We start from the raw sequence: 16,878 nt of genomic DNA, 5'->3' as shown, positions 1-16,878 counted from the left end.
ATTCACCTTCTGAAGGACTTACAGTTTTTGATGATTATGAGTAAAACTGCTATAAACATATGCATGCTGGGTTTTTTTTGGTGTGGACATAAGACTTCAAATAAACTGGGTAAATATCTAGGAGTACAGTTGCTGGATCGCGTCTGTACCATTTTGCATTCCCACCAGCAAAGAGTGAAAGTTTGTGTTGCTTCAGGAAGAAATAAAACTGTCTTTATTCACAGATGACATGATGGTCTATACAGAAAATCTCAAAGAAATCTATTTTTAAAGCTCCTGGAACTAATAAGGGAGTATAGCAAGGTTGCAGGGCACAAGATCAATATATGAAAGCTTCCCTATATACCAGCAATGAAGAATTGGAACTTGAAAATTTTTAAAAAAACACCATTTACAGTAGCACACACATACTCGAGAAATACTTAGGTATAAATCTAACAAAGTATGTACAGGTTCTGTATGTGGAAAACTATAAAACACTGATGAAAGAAATCAAAGTAGATTGAAATAGAGAGGTATTCCATCTTCATGTATTAGAAGACTCGTTATTAAGATGTCAGTTCTTCCCAGCTTGATCTATAGATTCAATTCAATCCTAATTGAAATCCCAGCAAGCTGTTTTATAAATATCAGCAAACTGATTCTAAAGTTTATATGGAAAAGGCTAAAGATGTAGGATAACCAGCACAATACTGAAAAAGAATGAAGTTGGAGGACTCACTCTACCTGATTTCAAGACTGATTGTAAAGCTATAATAATCAAGACAGCTTGGTATTGGCAAAAGAATAGACGCCTAGGATTATGAAACAGAACAGAGAGCCCAGAAATAGACCCAGACAAATATAGTCAACTGACCTTTGACAAATGCATGAGGGCATTCAGTGGAGAAAGAGTAATTTCTTCAACAAATGGTGCTGGAACAATTGGAACTGTTTTTGTGTACGTGAAAAAATGAACCTAGACACAAGAGTTTAGGCCTTTCATAAAAATTAACTCAAAATTGATCACAGACCTAAATGTAAAAGACAAAACTATAAAACTTTTAAAAGAAAACGCAGAAGAAAACCCTACATGACCTTTGGTGATGAGTTATTAGATATAACACCAAAGCACAATCCATGAAAGAAAAAATTGGTAAGTTGGACTTCATTAAAATTAAAATCTTCTATTCTGCAAAAGACATTTTTAAGAGAATTAAAAGACAAAGCACAGACTGGGAAAAATATTTGCAAAACACATATCTGATAAAAGACTTGAATCCAAAGTATATTCTTAATACTTAACAATAAGAAAACAACCCAGTTAGGGACTTCCCTGGCGGTCCAGTGGTTATGACTTTGCCTTCCAATGCAGGGGGTACAGATTTGATCCTTGGTCTGGGAGCTAAGATCCCACATGCCTTGTGGCCAGAAAAAACAAAACATAAAACAGAAGCAATATTGTAACAAATTCAATAAAGACCTTAAAAATGGTCCACATCAAAAAAAAAAAAAATCTTGAAAAAAGAAAACAACCCAATTAAAAAACAGGCCAGGGACTTCCCTAGTGGTGCAGTGGTTAAGAATCCACCTGCCAATGCAGGGGACATGGGTTCGATCCCTGGTCCAGGAAGATCCCACATGCTGCGGAGCAACTAAGCCCATGCGCCACAACCACTGAGCCTGTGCTCTAGAGTCCACGAGCCACAACTACTGAGCCCGAACGCTGCAACTACTGAGCCGACACGCTGCAACTACTGAAGCCCGTGCACCTAGAGCCTGTGCTCTGCAACAAGAGAAGCCACCCCAATGAGAAGCCCATGCACTGCAATGAAGAGTAGCCCCGCTTGCCACAACTAGAGAAAGCCCGCGCATAGCAACAAAGACCCAACACAGCCAAAAAAAAAAAAAAAACAGGCCAAATATCTGAGTAAGTACTTTACCAAAAAGATGTAACCAAGGGCAAATAAACGTGAAAAGATGCTCAGCATTATTTGCCATCAGGGAAATGCAAACACTATGCACCTATTAGAATGGCTAAAAAACAAACAAAAAAACAACCCAAAACAAACAAACAAAAAACCTCACGAAACCTGACAATACCAATTGTTGGCAAGTAATTGGAGCAACACAAACTCTCATTTGTTGCAGGTGGGAATGAAAAATGGTGCGATCCAGCAATTGAACTCCTCAATATTTATCCAGTTTATTTGAAATCTTACATCTACACACATACACATATTCACACACACACACAGATACACAAATAGCACACAAATATTTATAGCAGCTTTATTTATAATAGTCAAATACTGAAAGTAACTAGGATGTCCTTCAATAGGTGAAAGGATAGGCAAACTGGTAAATTCATACAATGGAATAGTCTTCATCGGAAAAAAAAAATAGAATAAGCCATCAAGCCATATAAAGACATGGATGAATCTTAAATACATATTGCTAAGTGAAAGAAACCAGTCTGCAAAGGCAACATAAGTGTGATTACCTCCCCCATTTTTTTTTTGACGTTCTGGAAAATGCTGAAAAAAATTCTGGAAAGCTAAAATTATAGAGACGGTAAACAAATGAGTGGCTGCCAGAGGTGTGAGAAGGGGAGAGCTTTGAGTAGGTGAAGAACAGGGGATTTTTCAGGGTGGTGAAACTATTCCGTATGATACTATAATGTTGGATACATGCCACTGTGCATTTGTGAAAACCCTTAGAACTTTACAGCACTAAGAGTAAACCCCTTAGTGCTAACTATGCAAATTTTAATCATTGTGGAGATTAAGGGGTCCTAGGATGGAATGTAGAACATAACAAGCGAACCTAACTGGATTATAAATGTATGAAACAACCTCCCTGAGAAGGGTGAGGGGAAAAGGTGCTGGCCTAAGTAACTTTGGAAATGAGGGAGCCTGAAAGACTAAAGACAAAAGGAACTGTATATAAGCACTGTACTCTGATCAAGTTGTTTCCCAAGGGCGGATGGGTAACAATTCTGGAGCCATTATGCATGAACACTGGAATTGAACAATTAAGGAAATGGGTGGCAGATGGTGGGACCCAGGTTTCTCTCACCTGTTGGAGTGGAAAGTTGTAGACAAGCAAGAGGAGGCTAGAGTGATCCATATGGTAATGGATTGGAGGTGGAGACATTAGTAGGAAGTCATATTTAGCTTAATATAGATACAGATGGTTACATATAGAAATATTTATAGGTATGTATATATACAAGAGTTAGGGTACACACACACACACACACACACACACACACACACACACACACACACACACACTTCCCTGCTCTGCATCTGAGAGGACCTAGAAACAGTGATACCTAAGTAGCATGAGCACACGTAGCTCCCAGATCTTGGTTTCTAATACCATTATCTAATAAAAGGAACCAGGGGGCACTTCCCTGCTGGTCCAGTGGGTAAGACTCTGTGCTCCCAATGCAGGGGCCCGGGTTCGATCCCTGGTTGGATGCCTGGTCGGGGAACTAGATCCCACATGCATGCCACAGCTAAGAAGTCCGCATGCTGCAACGAAGATCCCGCATGCTGCAACTAAGACCCAGCCGGCGCAGCCAAAATAAATAAGTAAATAAATAAATAAAATATTTTTAAAAAAAGGAACCAAGGCTCCTTGGAGAAATGGCTGGTTTCGGAGTGGGACAAGAAATGTACAGGATGAGGCGGTAGCATCTTGTAGTTCCAGAAAGTAAGGAGGTGCTCATACAAACCAACCAAACAATGCTGGGGGCATGTCGAAGCCAGCTCTCAGTGGCCAAAGCTGGAACAATTTGAGTAAGGAAATAAATAACATAGTATTGGATCAAAACCCCAAAGTATCCATGAGTCCATTCTGATGTAAACAAATGATGGAATAAATAAATGGGGGAGACTAGACAAACCTCCTATGCAGAAGAATTCCAAATAATCTATGTGGATATTTTGCCCTCAAGAAGGTGGAGCACAACTGCCTCCTTCCTTCCATAGCGACTTCCTTCCAAAGTTTGAGGTGATAGTATTATTTATGCAACCAGTTCCCTATTGATGGGCATATTCATTTGCTTTATAAACAGTGCTTCAGTGAACCCTTGTATGTATATCACTCTGCATTTCTGTATTTTTGTAAGATAAATATTCCAGGGAGAATATAACTTTTAACAGCTTGAAAGATATATTCAAGTGGTTCTTCAAAATGGTCCTGTGAATTTATACCCCTGCAAACAGTGTATGAGTATCAGTTTCTCCACACTCTTGGCACACTGTATGACTCACAAAGGGGTAATGTATTCTCTTTAATATAAACCCCTTTTAGTAATCAAGAGTCAGAGGACAGGTGTCCCAATAGAAAGGTGGATGAAGGACCTGAACACGTACTTCACAGGCAAATAATACAAACGGCCTATAAATATTTGCAACAAAAAACTTAAAAAACGTGCAAAAATATGTTAACTGAGGAGTCATGAAAGAAATGTAAAATAGAAACAGTGAGACATTAGTTTGTCCACTAAGTTAGTAAAGAAAAAAAGAGCTGTAATAACTGGTATTAGCCTGCTCCAATTTTTATGGATCAACAAATAAAACTTTTGGAAGCCAAGTTTTTAAATATATACTTTTGAAAAAAGGTACACATACTTTTATTCACTCTACCTTACAGGAATTTATCCTCAGACCTTAATTAAAAATGTATAAAGATATATGTATAAATATGTTCACCACAGCATTGTCTATCACAACAAAGTAATTCGAAATAAGCTACCCAACAGTAGGAGGTTCCTTAATGAGGAGACATCCCTGAGATGAAATGCTTGGCAGCTGCTAAAAATATGTTGATATTCTTACATATTTATAAAAATTCTTGTGATAGTATGATTAATATATACCAATTTAACTGAAAAAGAGAAACATGTTCTATGACTAGACAGACATATGTTCTGAGACATGACAAACATATGTTCCAAGAAGGACACATACCACAGTGTTTATCAGGGGTCTGTATGTGAGAACGAGCTTGCAAATGACTTCTGTCTCTTGTGCTTATCTCTGTCCCTTTGTTTTCTACATTAAGCTTCTCTTAAATTTTGTAGTTAAAAAACAATTAAAACAGTTTAAAACCATGCTGATTCTCCCTTTGTAATGTCTCTCTCCTCTGCCCCTTTCCTCCATCTCCTTCAACACTGCCCTCGCTCAGGCCTCCCGTCTCTCACTTAGACCATCGCCTCAGCTTCTTGATGGATGTCCCTGCTCCTGCAGAAGGGTCTAGCCTGTCACTCCTGTGCTCAGAAGCCTCTGGAACTCTCCTTGCGCAGCATAGTGTCCCCTTGTTTCTCCAGACCCCCTTCCCTTCTAAGTTCAGCCTCCCTCCTGCCCCAACCCCACGGGGCACCTTCAACACCAGTCCTGTTCACCCGCTCAGCTCTCCCTGGTCTCCTCACCTGTTGAGGGTCTACCCATCTTTCAAGGCCCACCTCCTCTAGGAAGCCTTCTTTTCTCATTATCTCCCCCATACTCCAGTTCACTTGGTTTGAACTTGTTTGATGGCCATGATCATCAGCTGCCTTTTAATACAGTGATTTCTGGACTAACAGGTCTGGACTCGCAGTGCCTGGAGCACACAGTAAGGGCTTCGTGAAAGTCTGCTGAAGTGAACTGATCCAGAGTTGCCTCTGAACACCACCTGAGTCAACTCTGCCACGTTCCATAATTATGCTTTAAATAGGTGTGATTTTTTTTGACACATAAGAATCTATTAAATTATACATATAAACTATCACACTTGAGATTTATGTGACATAAAAGTGTGCATGTATTAAAATATAAGGTTTATGGGCATATCACCTAGAAAAAATCTTGCTATATGGAAAATCTTTCTTCCATAACTGGCTAGTAACATTTGAGTCTGAACTTAATTTTAGGCAATTCCTTGGAAAAAATGATTCTATGGAAACCCAGGCACGTCCTGGAGGCAACCACAGATAATTACACAGAGAAGACTTTTCTATAATATTCCTGCTTAATATAAGAAGCCAAATTTTGATTCTTGGTGATTTAATTTTTTCTTGTTTTCTCATTGAAAAGTGACAGTATTTCAGTAAAGGGAAGACATTTGGTTGCAGCAGTAAACATGCTTTGATAACTCTGGACTATCCTTAACTCTTTTAGTCTTTGTAAAATTTAGAGGTTTTAGATGCTTAACCTTCCTTTTCATTCCACGTCTCCCCCATTCTCTGCCCATCTCTCCTCCTTTCTTTGCGGTGCTGTCATTGCACTCTTGGGCATCCGTGTTTCACATAGAGCTGTTGTTATAGTCATGAAACATAAACAGGAAAGCAAACCACTGCCCAGTGTTTCTCAGCATGAAGCTCCTCTTGTTTCATTGAGGCATCGTGTGAGTCAACTAGACACTGATGGATGACTTTCTTGTTCCCACCAAAGGACTCAGGGGCTCGAGGATGGTCAAGTGTGAGTGATATTCTGAACGAAAAGTACCAGTATATCCTTTTGGCATATGCTGTCTCCAGAAAAACATGCCCTTTTACCTGCATTGCTTTACAGAACTTTAAGAGATGTTTTTGTATCACTTAAATTATTGGGCAAACCTCTCCTAGAAAATGAAATTTGTTGTAATTGTGCAAATATAGGTGAGTCCTTCTTGCCTTGGGTCTGGCTGGAGATATGGATCTCATAGGTGGTACTGCCAGCATGCATATCCCTTTGTCTGGCCATTTGTCCATCCGTCCATCCATCCATCCATCCATCTCCCCATAACTGGGATCCTTCTGAGCAGAAATCCTGTCTGATACATCTCAAAATTTCCTGAAGCACCTTTAGGGAGACCCATATGTCGATGGAGGCCCAGTAAGTCCCCTGGCTAATGATGGGAGTACTTATTTCTCACAGCACCACTATGCATGTTGGAGAGCTGGTGCTGACGGCATGGGACCCACTTGTAGGGTTGGGTGTCATAAAGGAACCCTCAACCTCCTGCAACCCTAGGATTTGCTCTGTCAGTCTCCCAACCTCTTAGAAATCCCATAGAAGTAGTGGGCGGGGTAACTTGGTTGGTCCGGCATTTAACAACTTTTCTGGTGTGTGTGTGTGTGTGTGTGTCTGTGTGTGTGTGTGTCTGTGTGTGTGTGTGTGTCTGTGTGTGTCTGTGTCTGTGTGTGTGTCTGTGTTTGACTCTACAGGTCAGTTTTTGGGTTGTACGAGAAATTCTAACAGCACAGACTTTAAAAATAAGGGCAGAAATCCTGAGCCATTTTGTGAAAATAGCCAAGGTAAGCTGTTTTATTATTACTTTTCCCCTTCCTTTCCTTTCTTTTTTGTCGCAAAAAGGTGTTTCCTTGGTACTTTGGGTGCCGATTTGCTCTGGATTAGCTGGGCAGGGTTCAGACACGGGGCTCTGGCCCAGCTTCCCCAGGCAGAGGCAGCTGTGGGACCAGCCTGGCTGCTTGCTGGGCCTCCCAGCCCCTGTGCATGCACAGGCAGGTGCCCTCCGCCCTGTGGTTTTGGCAGCCAACCATTCTTTGTAGCTGGCCTTTCACAGACTCTCCACGAGGCCCCAGTGGCTACCTCTGGAATCCATTCATCCTCCTATTCAGATTTAGCCAGTGCCGGGGGTTGATGGCTTTTAGTCAGCATCGGAGGTTGTGACACCATCACATCCTGCACAGTTTATTCGCGGTCAGCAGAGCTCACCCCACCCCATCTTGCACTTGAGGCCCGGGCCCTGCTGCCCCGACCCCACCCCCTGGGTCTGCCCTGGTAGGGTTGGTCCTTGCCGGTTATTGGGCACCAGGCTCACGTCTTTACCCCACTTGCCCCTCCTCTTCCCTCATCTCTGCCAGCCCAGGCTGTGATCCCACGGGCCTTCCTGGACCACTCTCATCTCTTACACAGTCCTGCCAGCCCCTCCCAGCCCACTGCTCCCCACCACGGGGCTCACCTGACTCAGCGGAGCACCGTCCTGTCTGTTTACTGCCCGCTTTGTGTGTGCACGTTGTCTTCCCACCGAGGTCCTAGGCCAGCTCACCTTCACTGCGGCCCCTCTCTGGCCAGGTGCCATAGCTGCTGCTTTACAGAAATGATTTCATTTGAAGATGACATTATTATTATCCCATTTCCGGAGGAGGAAGGGGAGGCTTAGAGAGGTGGGTGTCCACGCCCAGGCCCCATGGTCAGTCGGAGCGTGTCTCTCTGCCTTCAGGAGAGCTGCTCTGCTGCCCCTCACAGCAAGGTTGTGTTCATCCAGCTCTAAGTATGTTAGGGGCATGGACACTTTTACGTCCTGTGCATTCTGAAGTGCCTGGAACTGTTGCTGGGCATAATGATACTTGTTGCTCTCGGTGAGTTCGTGCTGGGCCACAAGAGAAAGTGGGATGAAGTTCCAGCCCATCTGGTGCTTTCAGTTTGGAAGTTTCCAGTCCCTACCCAAGGGATCCAAAACAATTCCTCCTTAAGCTCTGCCATCTTCCGATGGTGGATCATCACGCTGGCGCTGTGCCCTGGGTATGTTATTGTTCGAGCCTCCTCCTTTCTCTGGGCCTTGGTTTCCCATCTATAAAATGGGAAAGGGGTGGATTAGATAATCTCCCAGAGAACCTTCACCTCTAAAAAAAATTCTGTGACAGGCATAGCCATTCAGATACAAAGGATGAAATTCAGCTCACTCAGAATCTATTATTACACATAGCAAACGATTAGGGAATATTACGAGATGTATGAAATGCAGTATTAACTTGTGTGGTAAGGGAGAAATCTCCAGGTAGGAACAGAGCCGTGAGGACTAGGCATAAGGGCTTTTCGTGGATTTGTTCATTTTACTAAGGCCTGCTCTGTGCTGTACTAGGTCCTAGGGATATGATGTAGACACTGCTTCATCCCGGCTCTCAGGGAACACACAGTCCAGGGTGAGAGAGGGGCAAGTGCAAGCAAATACAGTCCGGTGGGCTGAGGAAATGCACAGGCTGCCGTGGGAACATGCAGGTGGGGTGGGGTTGGGGACAAGTCTTCCTGACAAAGAACAAGCAGCCCACGCCACACTGCCCGCTCTCCTGGGTGCCAGGCACTGGTCTAGCAGTTTATGTGCACCATCCCACGCAGCAGAGGTGCTGTGATTACCTTCCTCATTTTAAATATGAAGATGTCGAGGCTCAGAAGGCTTAGGTAACTTGCCACAGGACACACCAGTAGTGGGAACCCGGGTTAGAACCAGGCCTCTTGGTTCCGTGGAGCCTGCCGGCTACACAACTTTCACCGACTCCTGGGAGTGAGAAGTGGGACCCGGGTCCTGTTGGCAGGTTTCCCTCAGCATAAAACCAAGAGCAGAGCAATTACATTTTTCTGCGCTCACCCTCACCTGTGTCTCCTTCTGTTGCCCTCTGTGGTAAGGAACTTGTCTGAGATGGAATTAAATCCAAATGTTCTCACTAATTTGGGGCCTGGTTCAGAGAAGCATGGTCAAGTGGCTGGGAAGCTGGAGCTCCGTGCTCCCAGCTGAGGAGATCGTGCAGATTGATAACATCTTTCCCCAGCCTCCTGCTTCCGGGTGTGAAGGTAATCTCAGTAGACCCATGTTGATGTTGTTGGCACAGCGGAGGTTTCAGTTTACAAAGGCCTGCTGGGACAGTTCAGATTCATCTAAAAAAAGAACAGAAAGGACATTATCAAACCTCATCCCGAGCCATGTTTCTGTCCAGCAGCCAGACTAGTCAGCTTATGGAATTTTGCAAATGTTTTAGATGCAGACTCACCTTTTGACAATCTGAAAGAAAAAGAGCATATGGTTTCTGTGAACTTCCTAGAACTGTATTTTCTACATGAGATATTTTTAAGTGTAATTGAATTTCATAAATATGACAGTATTTGGTAACACTTGAACATGTTTTTGTTCTGTTGTTTATAGCAGCAAAATAATCTATTCCATATCTTTTTTTCTTTTCAGAAACTTCTAGAACTCAACAACCTTCATTCTCTCATGTCTGTGGTGTCAGCATTACAAAGTGCACCCATCTTCAGGCTGACAAAAACCTGGGCTGTAAGTTAATCTTCCTAAGTCTGTTCCTTTGGTTTGGGCTGTCCTTTCTTTGGTGAAGTTCTCCATTCCTTAAGCCCCAGAAGCCTTTCTCAGTCTGCCCTTTGCCAACGACGGAGGATGACTGTGGGTTAATGAAGTGTCCCCTGGCCACTCTCTCTCCTTCAGTGACCTCAGCCTCGTTTTGGGACAGGGAAACTGTGAGGAAGCCAGCGTGGCCGGGGACCCTTCTGGACCTGACAACATCATGTATGATGGCGGGGTCAGTGGCATGACTTCTGCCCTCCTCTTCAAACTGCCCCTGGGAAGCCTTGCAGTTGCGCTAGGCTGCTGGCTGTGCAGCTAAGAGTTTCTTTGGAGGAACCTGTGACCCTCATGTAGGGAAAAATAATTTTTTTTTCCTGAAGGCCATGGATAATTTCAGCCCAGAGGTGGAGTCTGACAGTTATATAATTGAGTCTGTAGGAAAGTTTTCTGCTGTAAAAATACTTTAAAAATATCTCAGACCTCTTTATCCTCCTTAGCTTGGCACCGCGCCTGACGGGGGAAGTCATTGCTATTTCCATCACTCATTAGCATTCACCTCCTGGCCCGCCTGGTCTGGGGTCTCTCACAGCCACACAGCCCAAGCCTTTCAAGACCTGTTTATGTCCCACAGAACTGAAGGAAACTGTATGGAGTTGTCAGCTGTGCTTCTGCAACTAACTCACTTCCGAACTTCTTTCTGCCAGTCTGCGGGGCTGGGCTCTGTTTCAGACTTGGCTAGTTCAGGGGCCTTTAAAATACTTAGGGATTATGTTGTAGGTTGTCAGAAGTGAGCCTTGTTTCTTTAAATTGCAATTTTCCATAGATCAAGCCATAGCAAAGTGGAGTGAGAGGTTTTAGCCTGGAGTCAAAAGACTGGGTCTGCATTCAGGCACCGTCTGTGCAGAGTGATTCTGTGGGACTCGTCTCCTCTTATCTACTTAGGGAGGTTGGCCTGGATCTGTGGTTCTCCGTTAGTGCTTTGTGGAGCCCAGGGGTTCTTTGGAACTGACTTGGGGCCAGCAGGGGCTGGGGGAGAGGACGGAGGGCACCAAGCAGACCTCCAGAGCACGGTTTCTGCCAGAGCAGCTCTGTTTGCATCAGTTTTATGTCCTGAGCTTCTGGGTGAACTTCAGTTGAGCAGTGGCTTTGGAGGTCAAAGCAAGTTTGGAAGCCACTGGTCTCTGTGGTTGCTGCCAGCCCTGTGATTCCCTGAGTCCATCTGAGCCATGACGCTTTTTTCAAAAGTTGCTTGGAGATTCTTTTTCAAATGAATTTTCCATCATTTAGGTGCTGCTATTGTTTCTTGGACTGCTGGGAGCTCTGTGTGGGCCCAGAAGAAGGAATGATGAATCTCACGGTACACAGACCTTACTGTCAGTAACACAGGGACTCTCGGTGACCCCATAAGTGGCACGGTCAGTGAGGGCAGCAGGGAGTCAGCATGAGGGGCCTGCACAGAGATGCCACCCACTCAGGGATGGGCAGGGCCCATCCATGGAGCTTTGGCCAGCGTTCTCCTCAGGATGCTGTGCCTTGCCCAGGATGGTGGGGCAGCATTGGGCCAGAACAACATCCAGGACTGCTCCATGTGGCTCGGCAGAGTCCTGTGCCAGGGTGGCCGGATCATCACTGCCATTGGTGGGTCTTTGCTGCAATGAAGATAAATCTCCCACAGCTCCTCAGAGAGCCTGGAATGAAATATCCACCCAGGACCCGTTTGAAAGCATGAGCTTCCTTACCTAACTCCCTTCCAGGCTACGTGGGTCAGCTGTTCTTCCTTACAGATTTGCCAGGCGCTGCTCTAAAAGCTTTCCCTGTATTAACTCATTTCCTCTTTTTTTTAAAAAAATAAATTTATTTATTTATTTACTTATTTATTTGGTTGTGCCAGGTCTTAGTCGCGGGGGCGGGCTCCTTAGCTGCAGCTCACCAGCTCCTTAGTTGTGGCACATGAACTCTTAGTTGCAGCATGCCTGTGGGATCTAGTTCCCTGAGCAGGGATCACATCTGAGCCCCCTGCATTGGGAGCGCAAAGTCTGAACCACTGCGCCACCCGGGAAGTCACCTCATTTCTTCTTGACAGCTACCCCCCGTCAAGAGGAGGCACAGAGAGGTGGGATGACTTATGCAGGGTTCCCCAGCTAAGAGGCAGAGCGGGAATCAAACCGGAGCAGTCTGGCTCCGGAGTCCCTGCGCTTACCCACCCCATGGAGCTCAACAAGGACAGTTCCAGTGATGCCTTGTCAGTCAAAACAAGAGAGCAGGCCTGTTTATTGTTTTGTCTCCTCTATACACAGTGCTCTAACAGGAACTTTAAGGGTGACGTCAGCAGACTCTGGGTGCTGCCCAGGCCGTTGAGCCTCTGTTCTGGCTGTGGCTGCTGCTGGCCTGGCTGCTGGCCTCTGAAGTGCACCCTTCTTTTGCCATTAATTTCTGGTAGTGAGCTTAGCCACAGAAATGTTGCCAGAAAAGAACTGTTTTCCCTCTCCCTGCTTGTCCCTTGATCTGGGGAAGGGAAGTCAGAGGAGGGCCCCAGGGAGGGGACACACAGCCAGAGAGCCAGAGAGCTGCAGCCAGGCCTTGAAGGCTGCCTTTTGGCCACTTACTCCTTGGTTAGTCCATGGCTTCCGCTGCTCCGCTGGTCCCCTGGGATTGGCCGCTGACCTTGGCATCTAGCTGGTGGGAGCCAGGGAGAGGACAGGAAGCTGCGGTTACACGTCACCAAAGGACGGGGGACCCAGGGAAACGACAACTGTTCTTTTTCTGAGAAATCTCCCATTGCCTCCTAAGGGCTGAGAGCCAGGACTATTTCCTTGGTTACAGAGGGCCACTTAGCAAGGCAAAAGATGGGGAGATGCAGCATCCTGGGAGATAAGAATGGCAACTGCCAAAGGCTGTGTCAGGGAGAGAGGAGGTGATACACACCGTGTGGATTCAGCATGACGTCTCCGAGGTCGTGTGTGGGGAGCTGTTTGTTCTGGGTAAACCCACCATTCAGCCTGTTTCAGACCAGACTCTCCCCTTTCGCCCACCTGTCCTGTTAGTCCAAGGACAGTGATTGGTGCAGAGCACTTGGGAAATGGTGGGGGCCAAACTCGCCATCTTTCTCCTTCATCCAAATCCCCCCAGCCCAGCAGAATCGACGATGCCACTATATTCCTGACACTCTCTCTACACCTGTTGTGACAGAGCACAGAGGGCATCTACTCTGCAGTTTTGTTTACAGGTCTGCCTCCCTCTTTGATCACCTTCCTTCTTGGTGCAGTCTGATTTTTTTTCTCCATATCCCAAACGACTGAGTTTACACTGGTCGTTTGAATTGTATATGTTTGTTGTGCTGAATTGTGTCCTTTTGCTACTTCTTTTCCCAGTAATGAGATTAGCCACTGAAACGCTGCCAAAAAATTGCTGCTTCCCCTCCCCCGACTTGTCCCTTGATCTGGGACTGGTGAAATCTCATGACCCTGCAGAGCAGGGAGGAGCAGGTCCACCAGCCGTAGCAGCCCCAAAGGTCAGAACTTTAATAGTCTTCGTTTTGCAGAGAAGGAAACTGAGGTTCCAGGAGTTGTAGTGACCTGTCTCAGATCATGGAGCTGATGAGTGCCAGAGCCGATGTGATGTAGCTTTGCCTTGATGGACACGTAGTCCATGTTCTTGGCCATTTGCTTGATGACTTGTCTATGATGGAACCTGATGTTGGAATCAGGCTGGGCACAGGGCAGGGAAAAGCAGGCACACACACTGCTTGGGAAGTGGGGCTGGAGAAGTGAGGCTGGCACACAGGCCCCTGGGGACAGTGTATGACCAGCTCCCTGATTGCAGTCACTGGGGTTGCATTGAAACCCTGGATATCTGGGAAACCTGGATGGAAGGGGGTCACAGGTGTGGGAAGAGACCTGCTGCGTGGTTTCACTATGGATGGCCTTCAGTGAGGGCCAGCTGGTCATTAGCTGGTAGGCAGGGCAGCCTGTCGGCCTGTCCATGGCTGGCTGCTGAGTACCAGCAGCTGGGTGAGCTGGGACAGGGCAGAGGCTGACCTCGCACATAGGCTCGCACATAGTAGGCCCATAATAAATGCTGGCTAGATGCACAATCAGGGAGGGAGTCCCCTTCTGCTGGCCTGGAAAAATGCAGATAGGGTCTGATTTATCCCAACACTGGGCCCGCTTTGGAATATTGGCTGCCTCAAAGCCATGAGACCTAAGCAAGAAGTCCTATCGGCCAATTCTGATTTCCTGAGCACAGATACTGTGTGGCTCTTATTCATTCTGCAAATCAAATATTTATTGAACACCTCCTCGCCTGCTCCATGCCAGACCCCGAGGCTATGGTCAGGGCCCTTGTCTTCATGGGCTTTTATGTTATCCAGGGGAGACAGACATGTTTTTGTGGGAGAATAAACATGTGCCTAGTCTGGATGGTGCAAGAAGTGGTCAATAAATGTTTGTTGAATGCATGAAGTCACGAACCAAGGGCTGTCAGATAGGAATAAAAGTGATGCCGGAGACCAAAAGAGGAGGATGCGATAGGGACTGACTGGGTGTTCAGGGAAGGCCTGTCTGAGACCTGAGTGACAAGAGGGAGCCGGCCAGGCCAAGATGAGGGCACAGCCAGTGCAGAGGCCACGGTGGAAGAAACTCCAAGGCCAGTGTGGCTGGAGCGCAGCAGGCCTGGGGGAGATTGTGAGGGTGCTATGGACGGGTGGCGGGGCCGTCTGGGAAGGGCTCAGCCCAGAGAGGAGTTAGGTTCTATTCTGAGGGCAGTGAAGGGTTTTAAACAGGAGACAGACATGATCTGCTTTAGAGTTGTTTTTGTTCTTTTAATTAGTGTTGCTACTATGTGAATAGCAGATTGGGATTGCAGGGGGGCCGGAGTGGAAATGAGGCCAGGTTAGAGGGTTAGGGCAGAATCCAGGAGTGAGGTGATGCTGGCTAGCATCGGGGAGGTGGCAGTGGACATGGAGAGAAGGAGGCTGAAAGGGGAGGCATTCTGAAGACAGAGGTGGCAGGATTTATGCTGGATAGGATGTCGGAGATGAAGAAAGGAAGAGACTGGAGGACGATCCCTAGGTTTGGGGCCTGAGCAGCTGGCAAGAGGGTGAAAACTTTTCTCTGATCAGGGTGGTCCCAAGAGGAGGCTGACTTATAGAGGAGTGACCTGGGGGGTATGGAATGCCTGACTATGGGCGATTCGCTCATTAATTACAGTTGTATGCTATACATCATGTGTACACACATACACACACGCAGGCACACACACACACACACACACACACACACACACACACACTCTCTCTCTCTCTCTCTCTCTGCTTGCTCTGTGCACGCTCCTATCATGATTTGCTCTTTCCTACTGAATTCATCCAGAGAGTTTGACTCATCTGCAGCAGCAAAGTGAAAACTGAAGAGCTTGGTAGGGAGGAAGTCACAGCCGGTGGGTCAGGCGGCCTGGTGTGCAGGGTGGCGGCCTGGAAGGGGAACCCTCCTGGGAGCAGGGCTCTCACTTCAGGCATCTGGGGGCACAGGGTCATTGAGCAAATATCCCAGGAAGGCAGATGTGTGGCGTCACGTATTTTGGATTTTAGTCTTTCATGCGGGAAGTGCCTCTCCTCCCCTGTGTCTGATGTGGGCCCCAGTGGCCCCTCTAATGTTGTTGAGAAAGTGGTGACGGGCATGGGCTGCCTGTCTCAGGTGGGAGGTGAGGTGGGGGAGGGAAGGCAGAGGAAACTGACATTTGCAGACTCTGATTACTCATCCCCCAGTCATTCCTTGGCAGCCCTGCCTGCACTGTTTCTCAGAATTATGAGTTCTGTGGATATTTGCACCCTCCTCTTCCTTGACTTTGCCACAACTTTTGTCACCCCCTTCTTGAAAACTCTCTCTTTGCTTGGCTTATTCCCTTCCCGCTGTTCTGACAGCTGGCTCCTCCCTGACTGCTTTTGTCCCTCTTACCCACTGGCTGTAAGTGTGCTACAAGGCTCTGACCCAGCTCTCACCTTCCCCAGTCCGATTCCTGTCCTGTGGGACTCTCCCCAGCTTGGAGAGCTTCATCCATGTCCTCTGTGCCCCGGTGGTGGCTGCCTCCTTGCTCTCACCCCAGCTGTCTCTGGAGCCCCAGGCCCACGTTCCTATGCCTGCTCCACGGAGCCCTCTGCTCCTGTGTTCCTTTGACAGCTCACCCTTGGCGTGTCTGAAATCAAAGTTTGCTTCCAGGAAGTGATCGTGAGTGCCAGGAGACTCTCTGAGCAGACTTTTTGGACTTTGAGGCAATATGGTAGACAGGGTGATGAGGGGGAAAGCCCCTCCCTCCCAACTGCCTGCTTCAAACACACAAACACAGATAAACCAAATTAAAAATCAAGAAGCAAAGCGAACCAGAAGCCAAGAAAGGGAAGTCACCATGTGCTAGAAATAAAGAATGCTCTCAGAGTCAGCACGGCGAGCAGAGTTCAGAGAAGGCGCTGTGTGGAGACCTTTGCAGCTGGCGGGGGGCTGGGGTTCCAATGTCTGCACTTGGGGGGCTGGAATTCAGCTACTCACAGGAATCAGAGAGCCAGCAAGTGTCCCTCGTCAGAAAATCTCTGCTCAGCCTGGGGAAGCCCCAAGGGAAAAAGTCCCTGTGAGAAACTGTCGCCCCAGCCTGTACCTCAGGTAGCTGTTGGGTCTCAGTACACGCGACCTGAATTGGTATGGGGACCACAGGCCAAGAAATGAGGGGCAGTGTCCCTTGCAGATTAAGAGTGTGGACTCCCAGGCTCAGCCTTGGACCTGCCTCTTATGGTAAGGATTAAATGAGTAAATATATGAAAAAATGTTTAGAACCATGCCT

The 16,878-nt window shown here is 46.7% G+C and overlaps 1 protein-coding gene across 1 annotated transcript in view; it reads left to right on the top strand.

The window, feature by feature from the left end:
- Positions 1-16,878, top strand: part of RALGPS1 (Ral GEF with PH domain and SH3 binding motif 1) — a gene marked incomplete at its 3' end in the record, with an annotated part of 264,029 nt that overhangs the window by 85,621 nt on the left and 161,530 nt on the right. Inside the window, exons 6-7 of the mRNA XM_082842036.1 lie at positions 7,178-7,267; positions 9,934-10,026. Of these exons, the coding sequence (XP_082698162.1) occupies positions 7,178-7,267; positions 9,934-10,026 (183 nt within the window). The remainder of the gene's footprint in view (positions 1-7,177; positions 7,268-9,933; positions 10,027-16,878) is intronic.

This window comes from Leucopleurus acutus (assembly GCF_964270905.1).
Source record: "Leucopleurus acutus genome assembly, chromosome: 7".
In the NCBI taxonomy this organism is placed as follows: domain Eukaryota; kingdom Metazoa; phylum Chordata; class Mammalia; order Artiodactyla; family Delphinidae; genus Leucopleurus; species Leucopleurus acutus.
The sequence above is the reverse complement of the archived record's forward strand: the minus strand, read 5'-3'. Positions and strand labels throughout refer to the sequence as shown.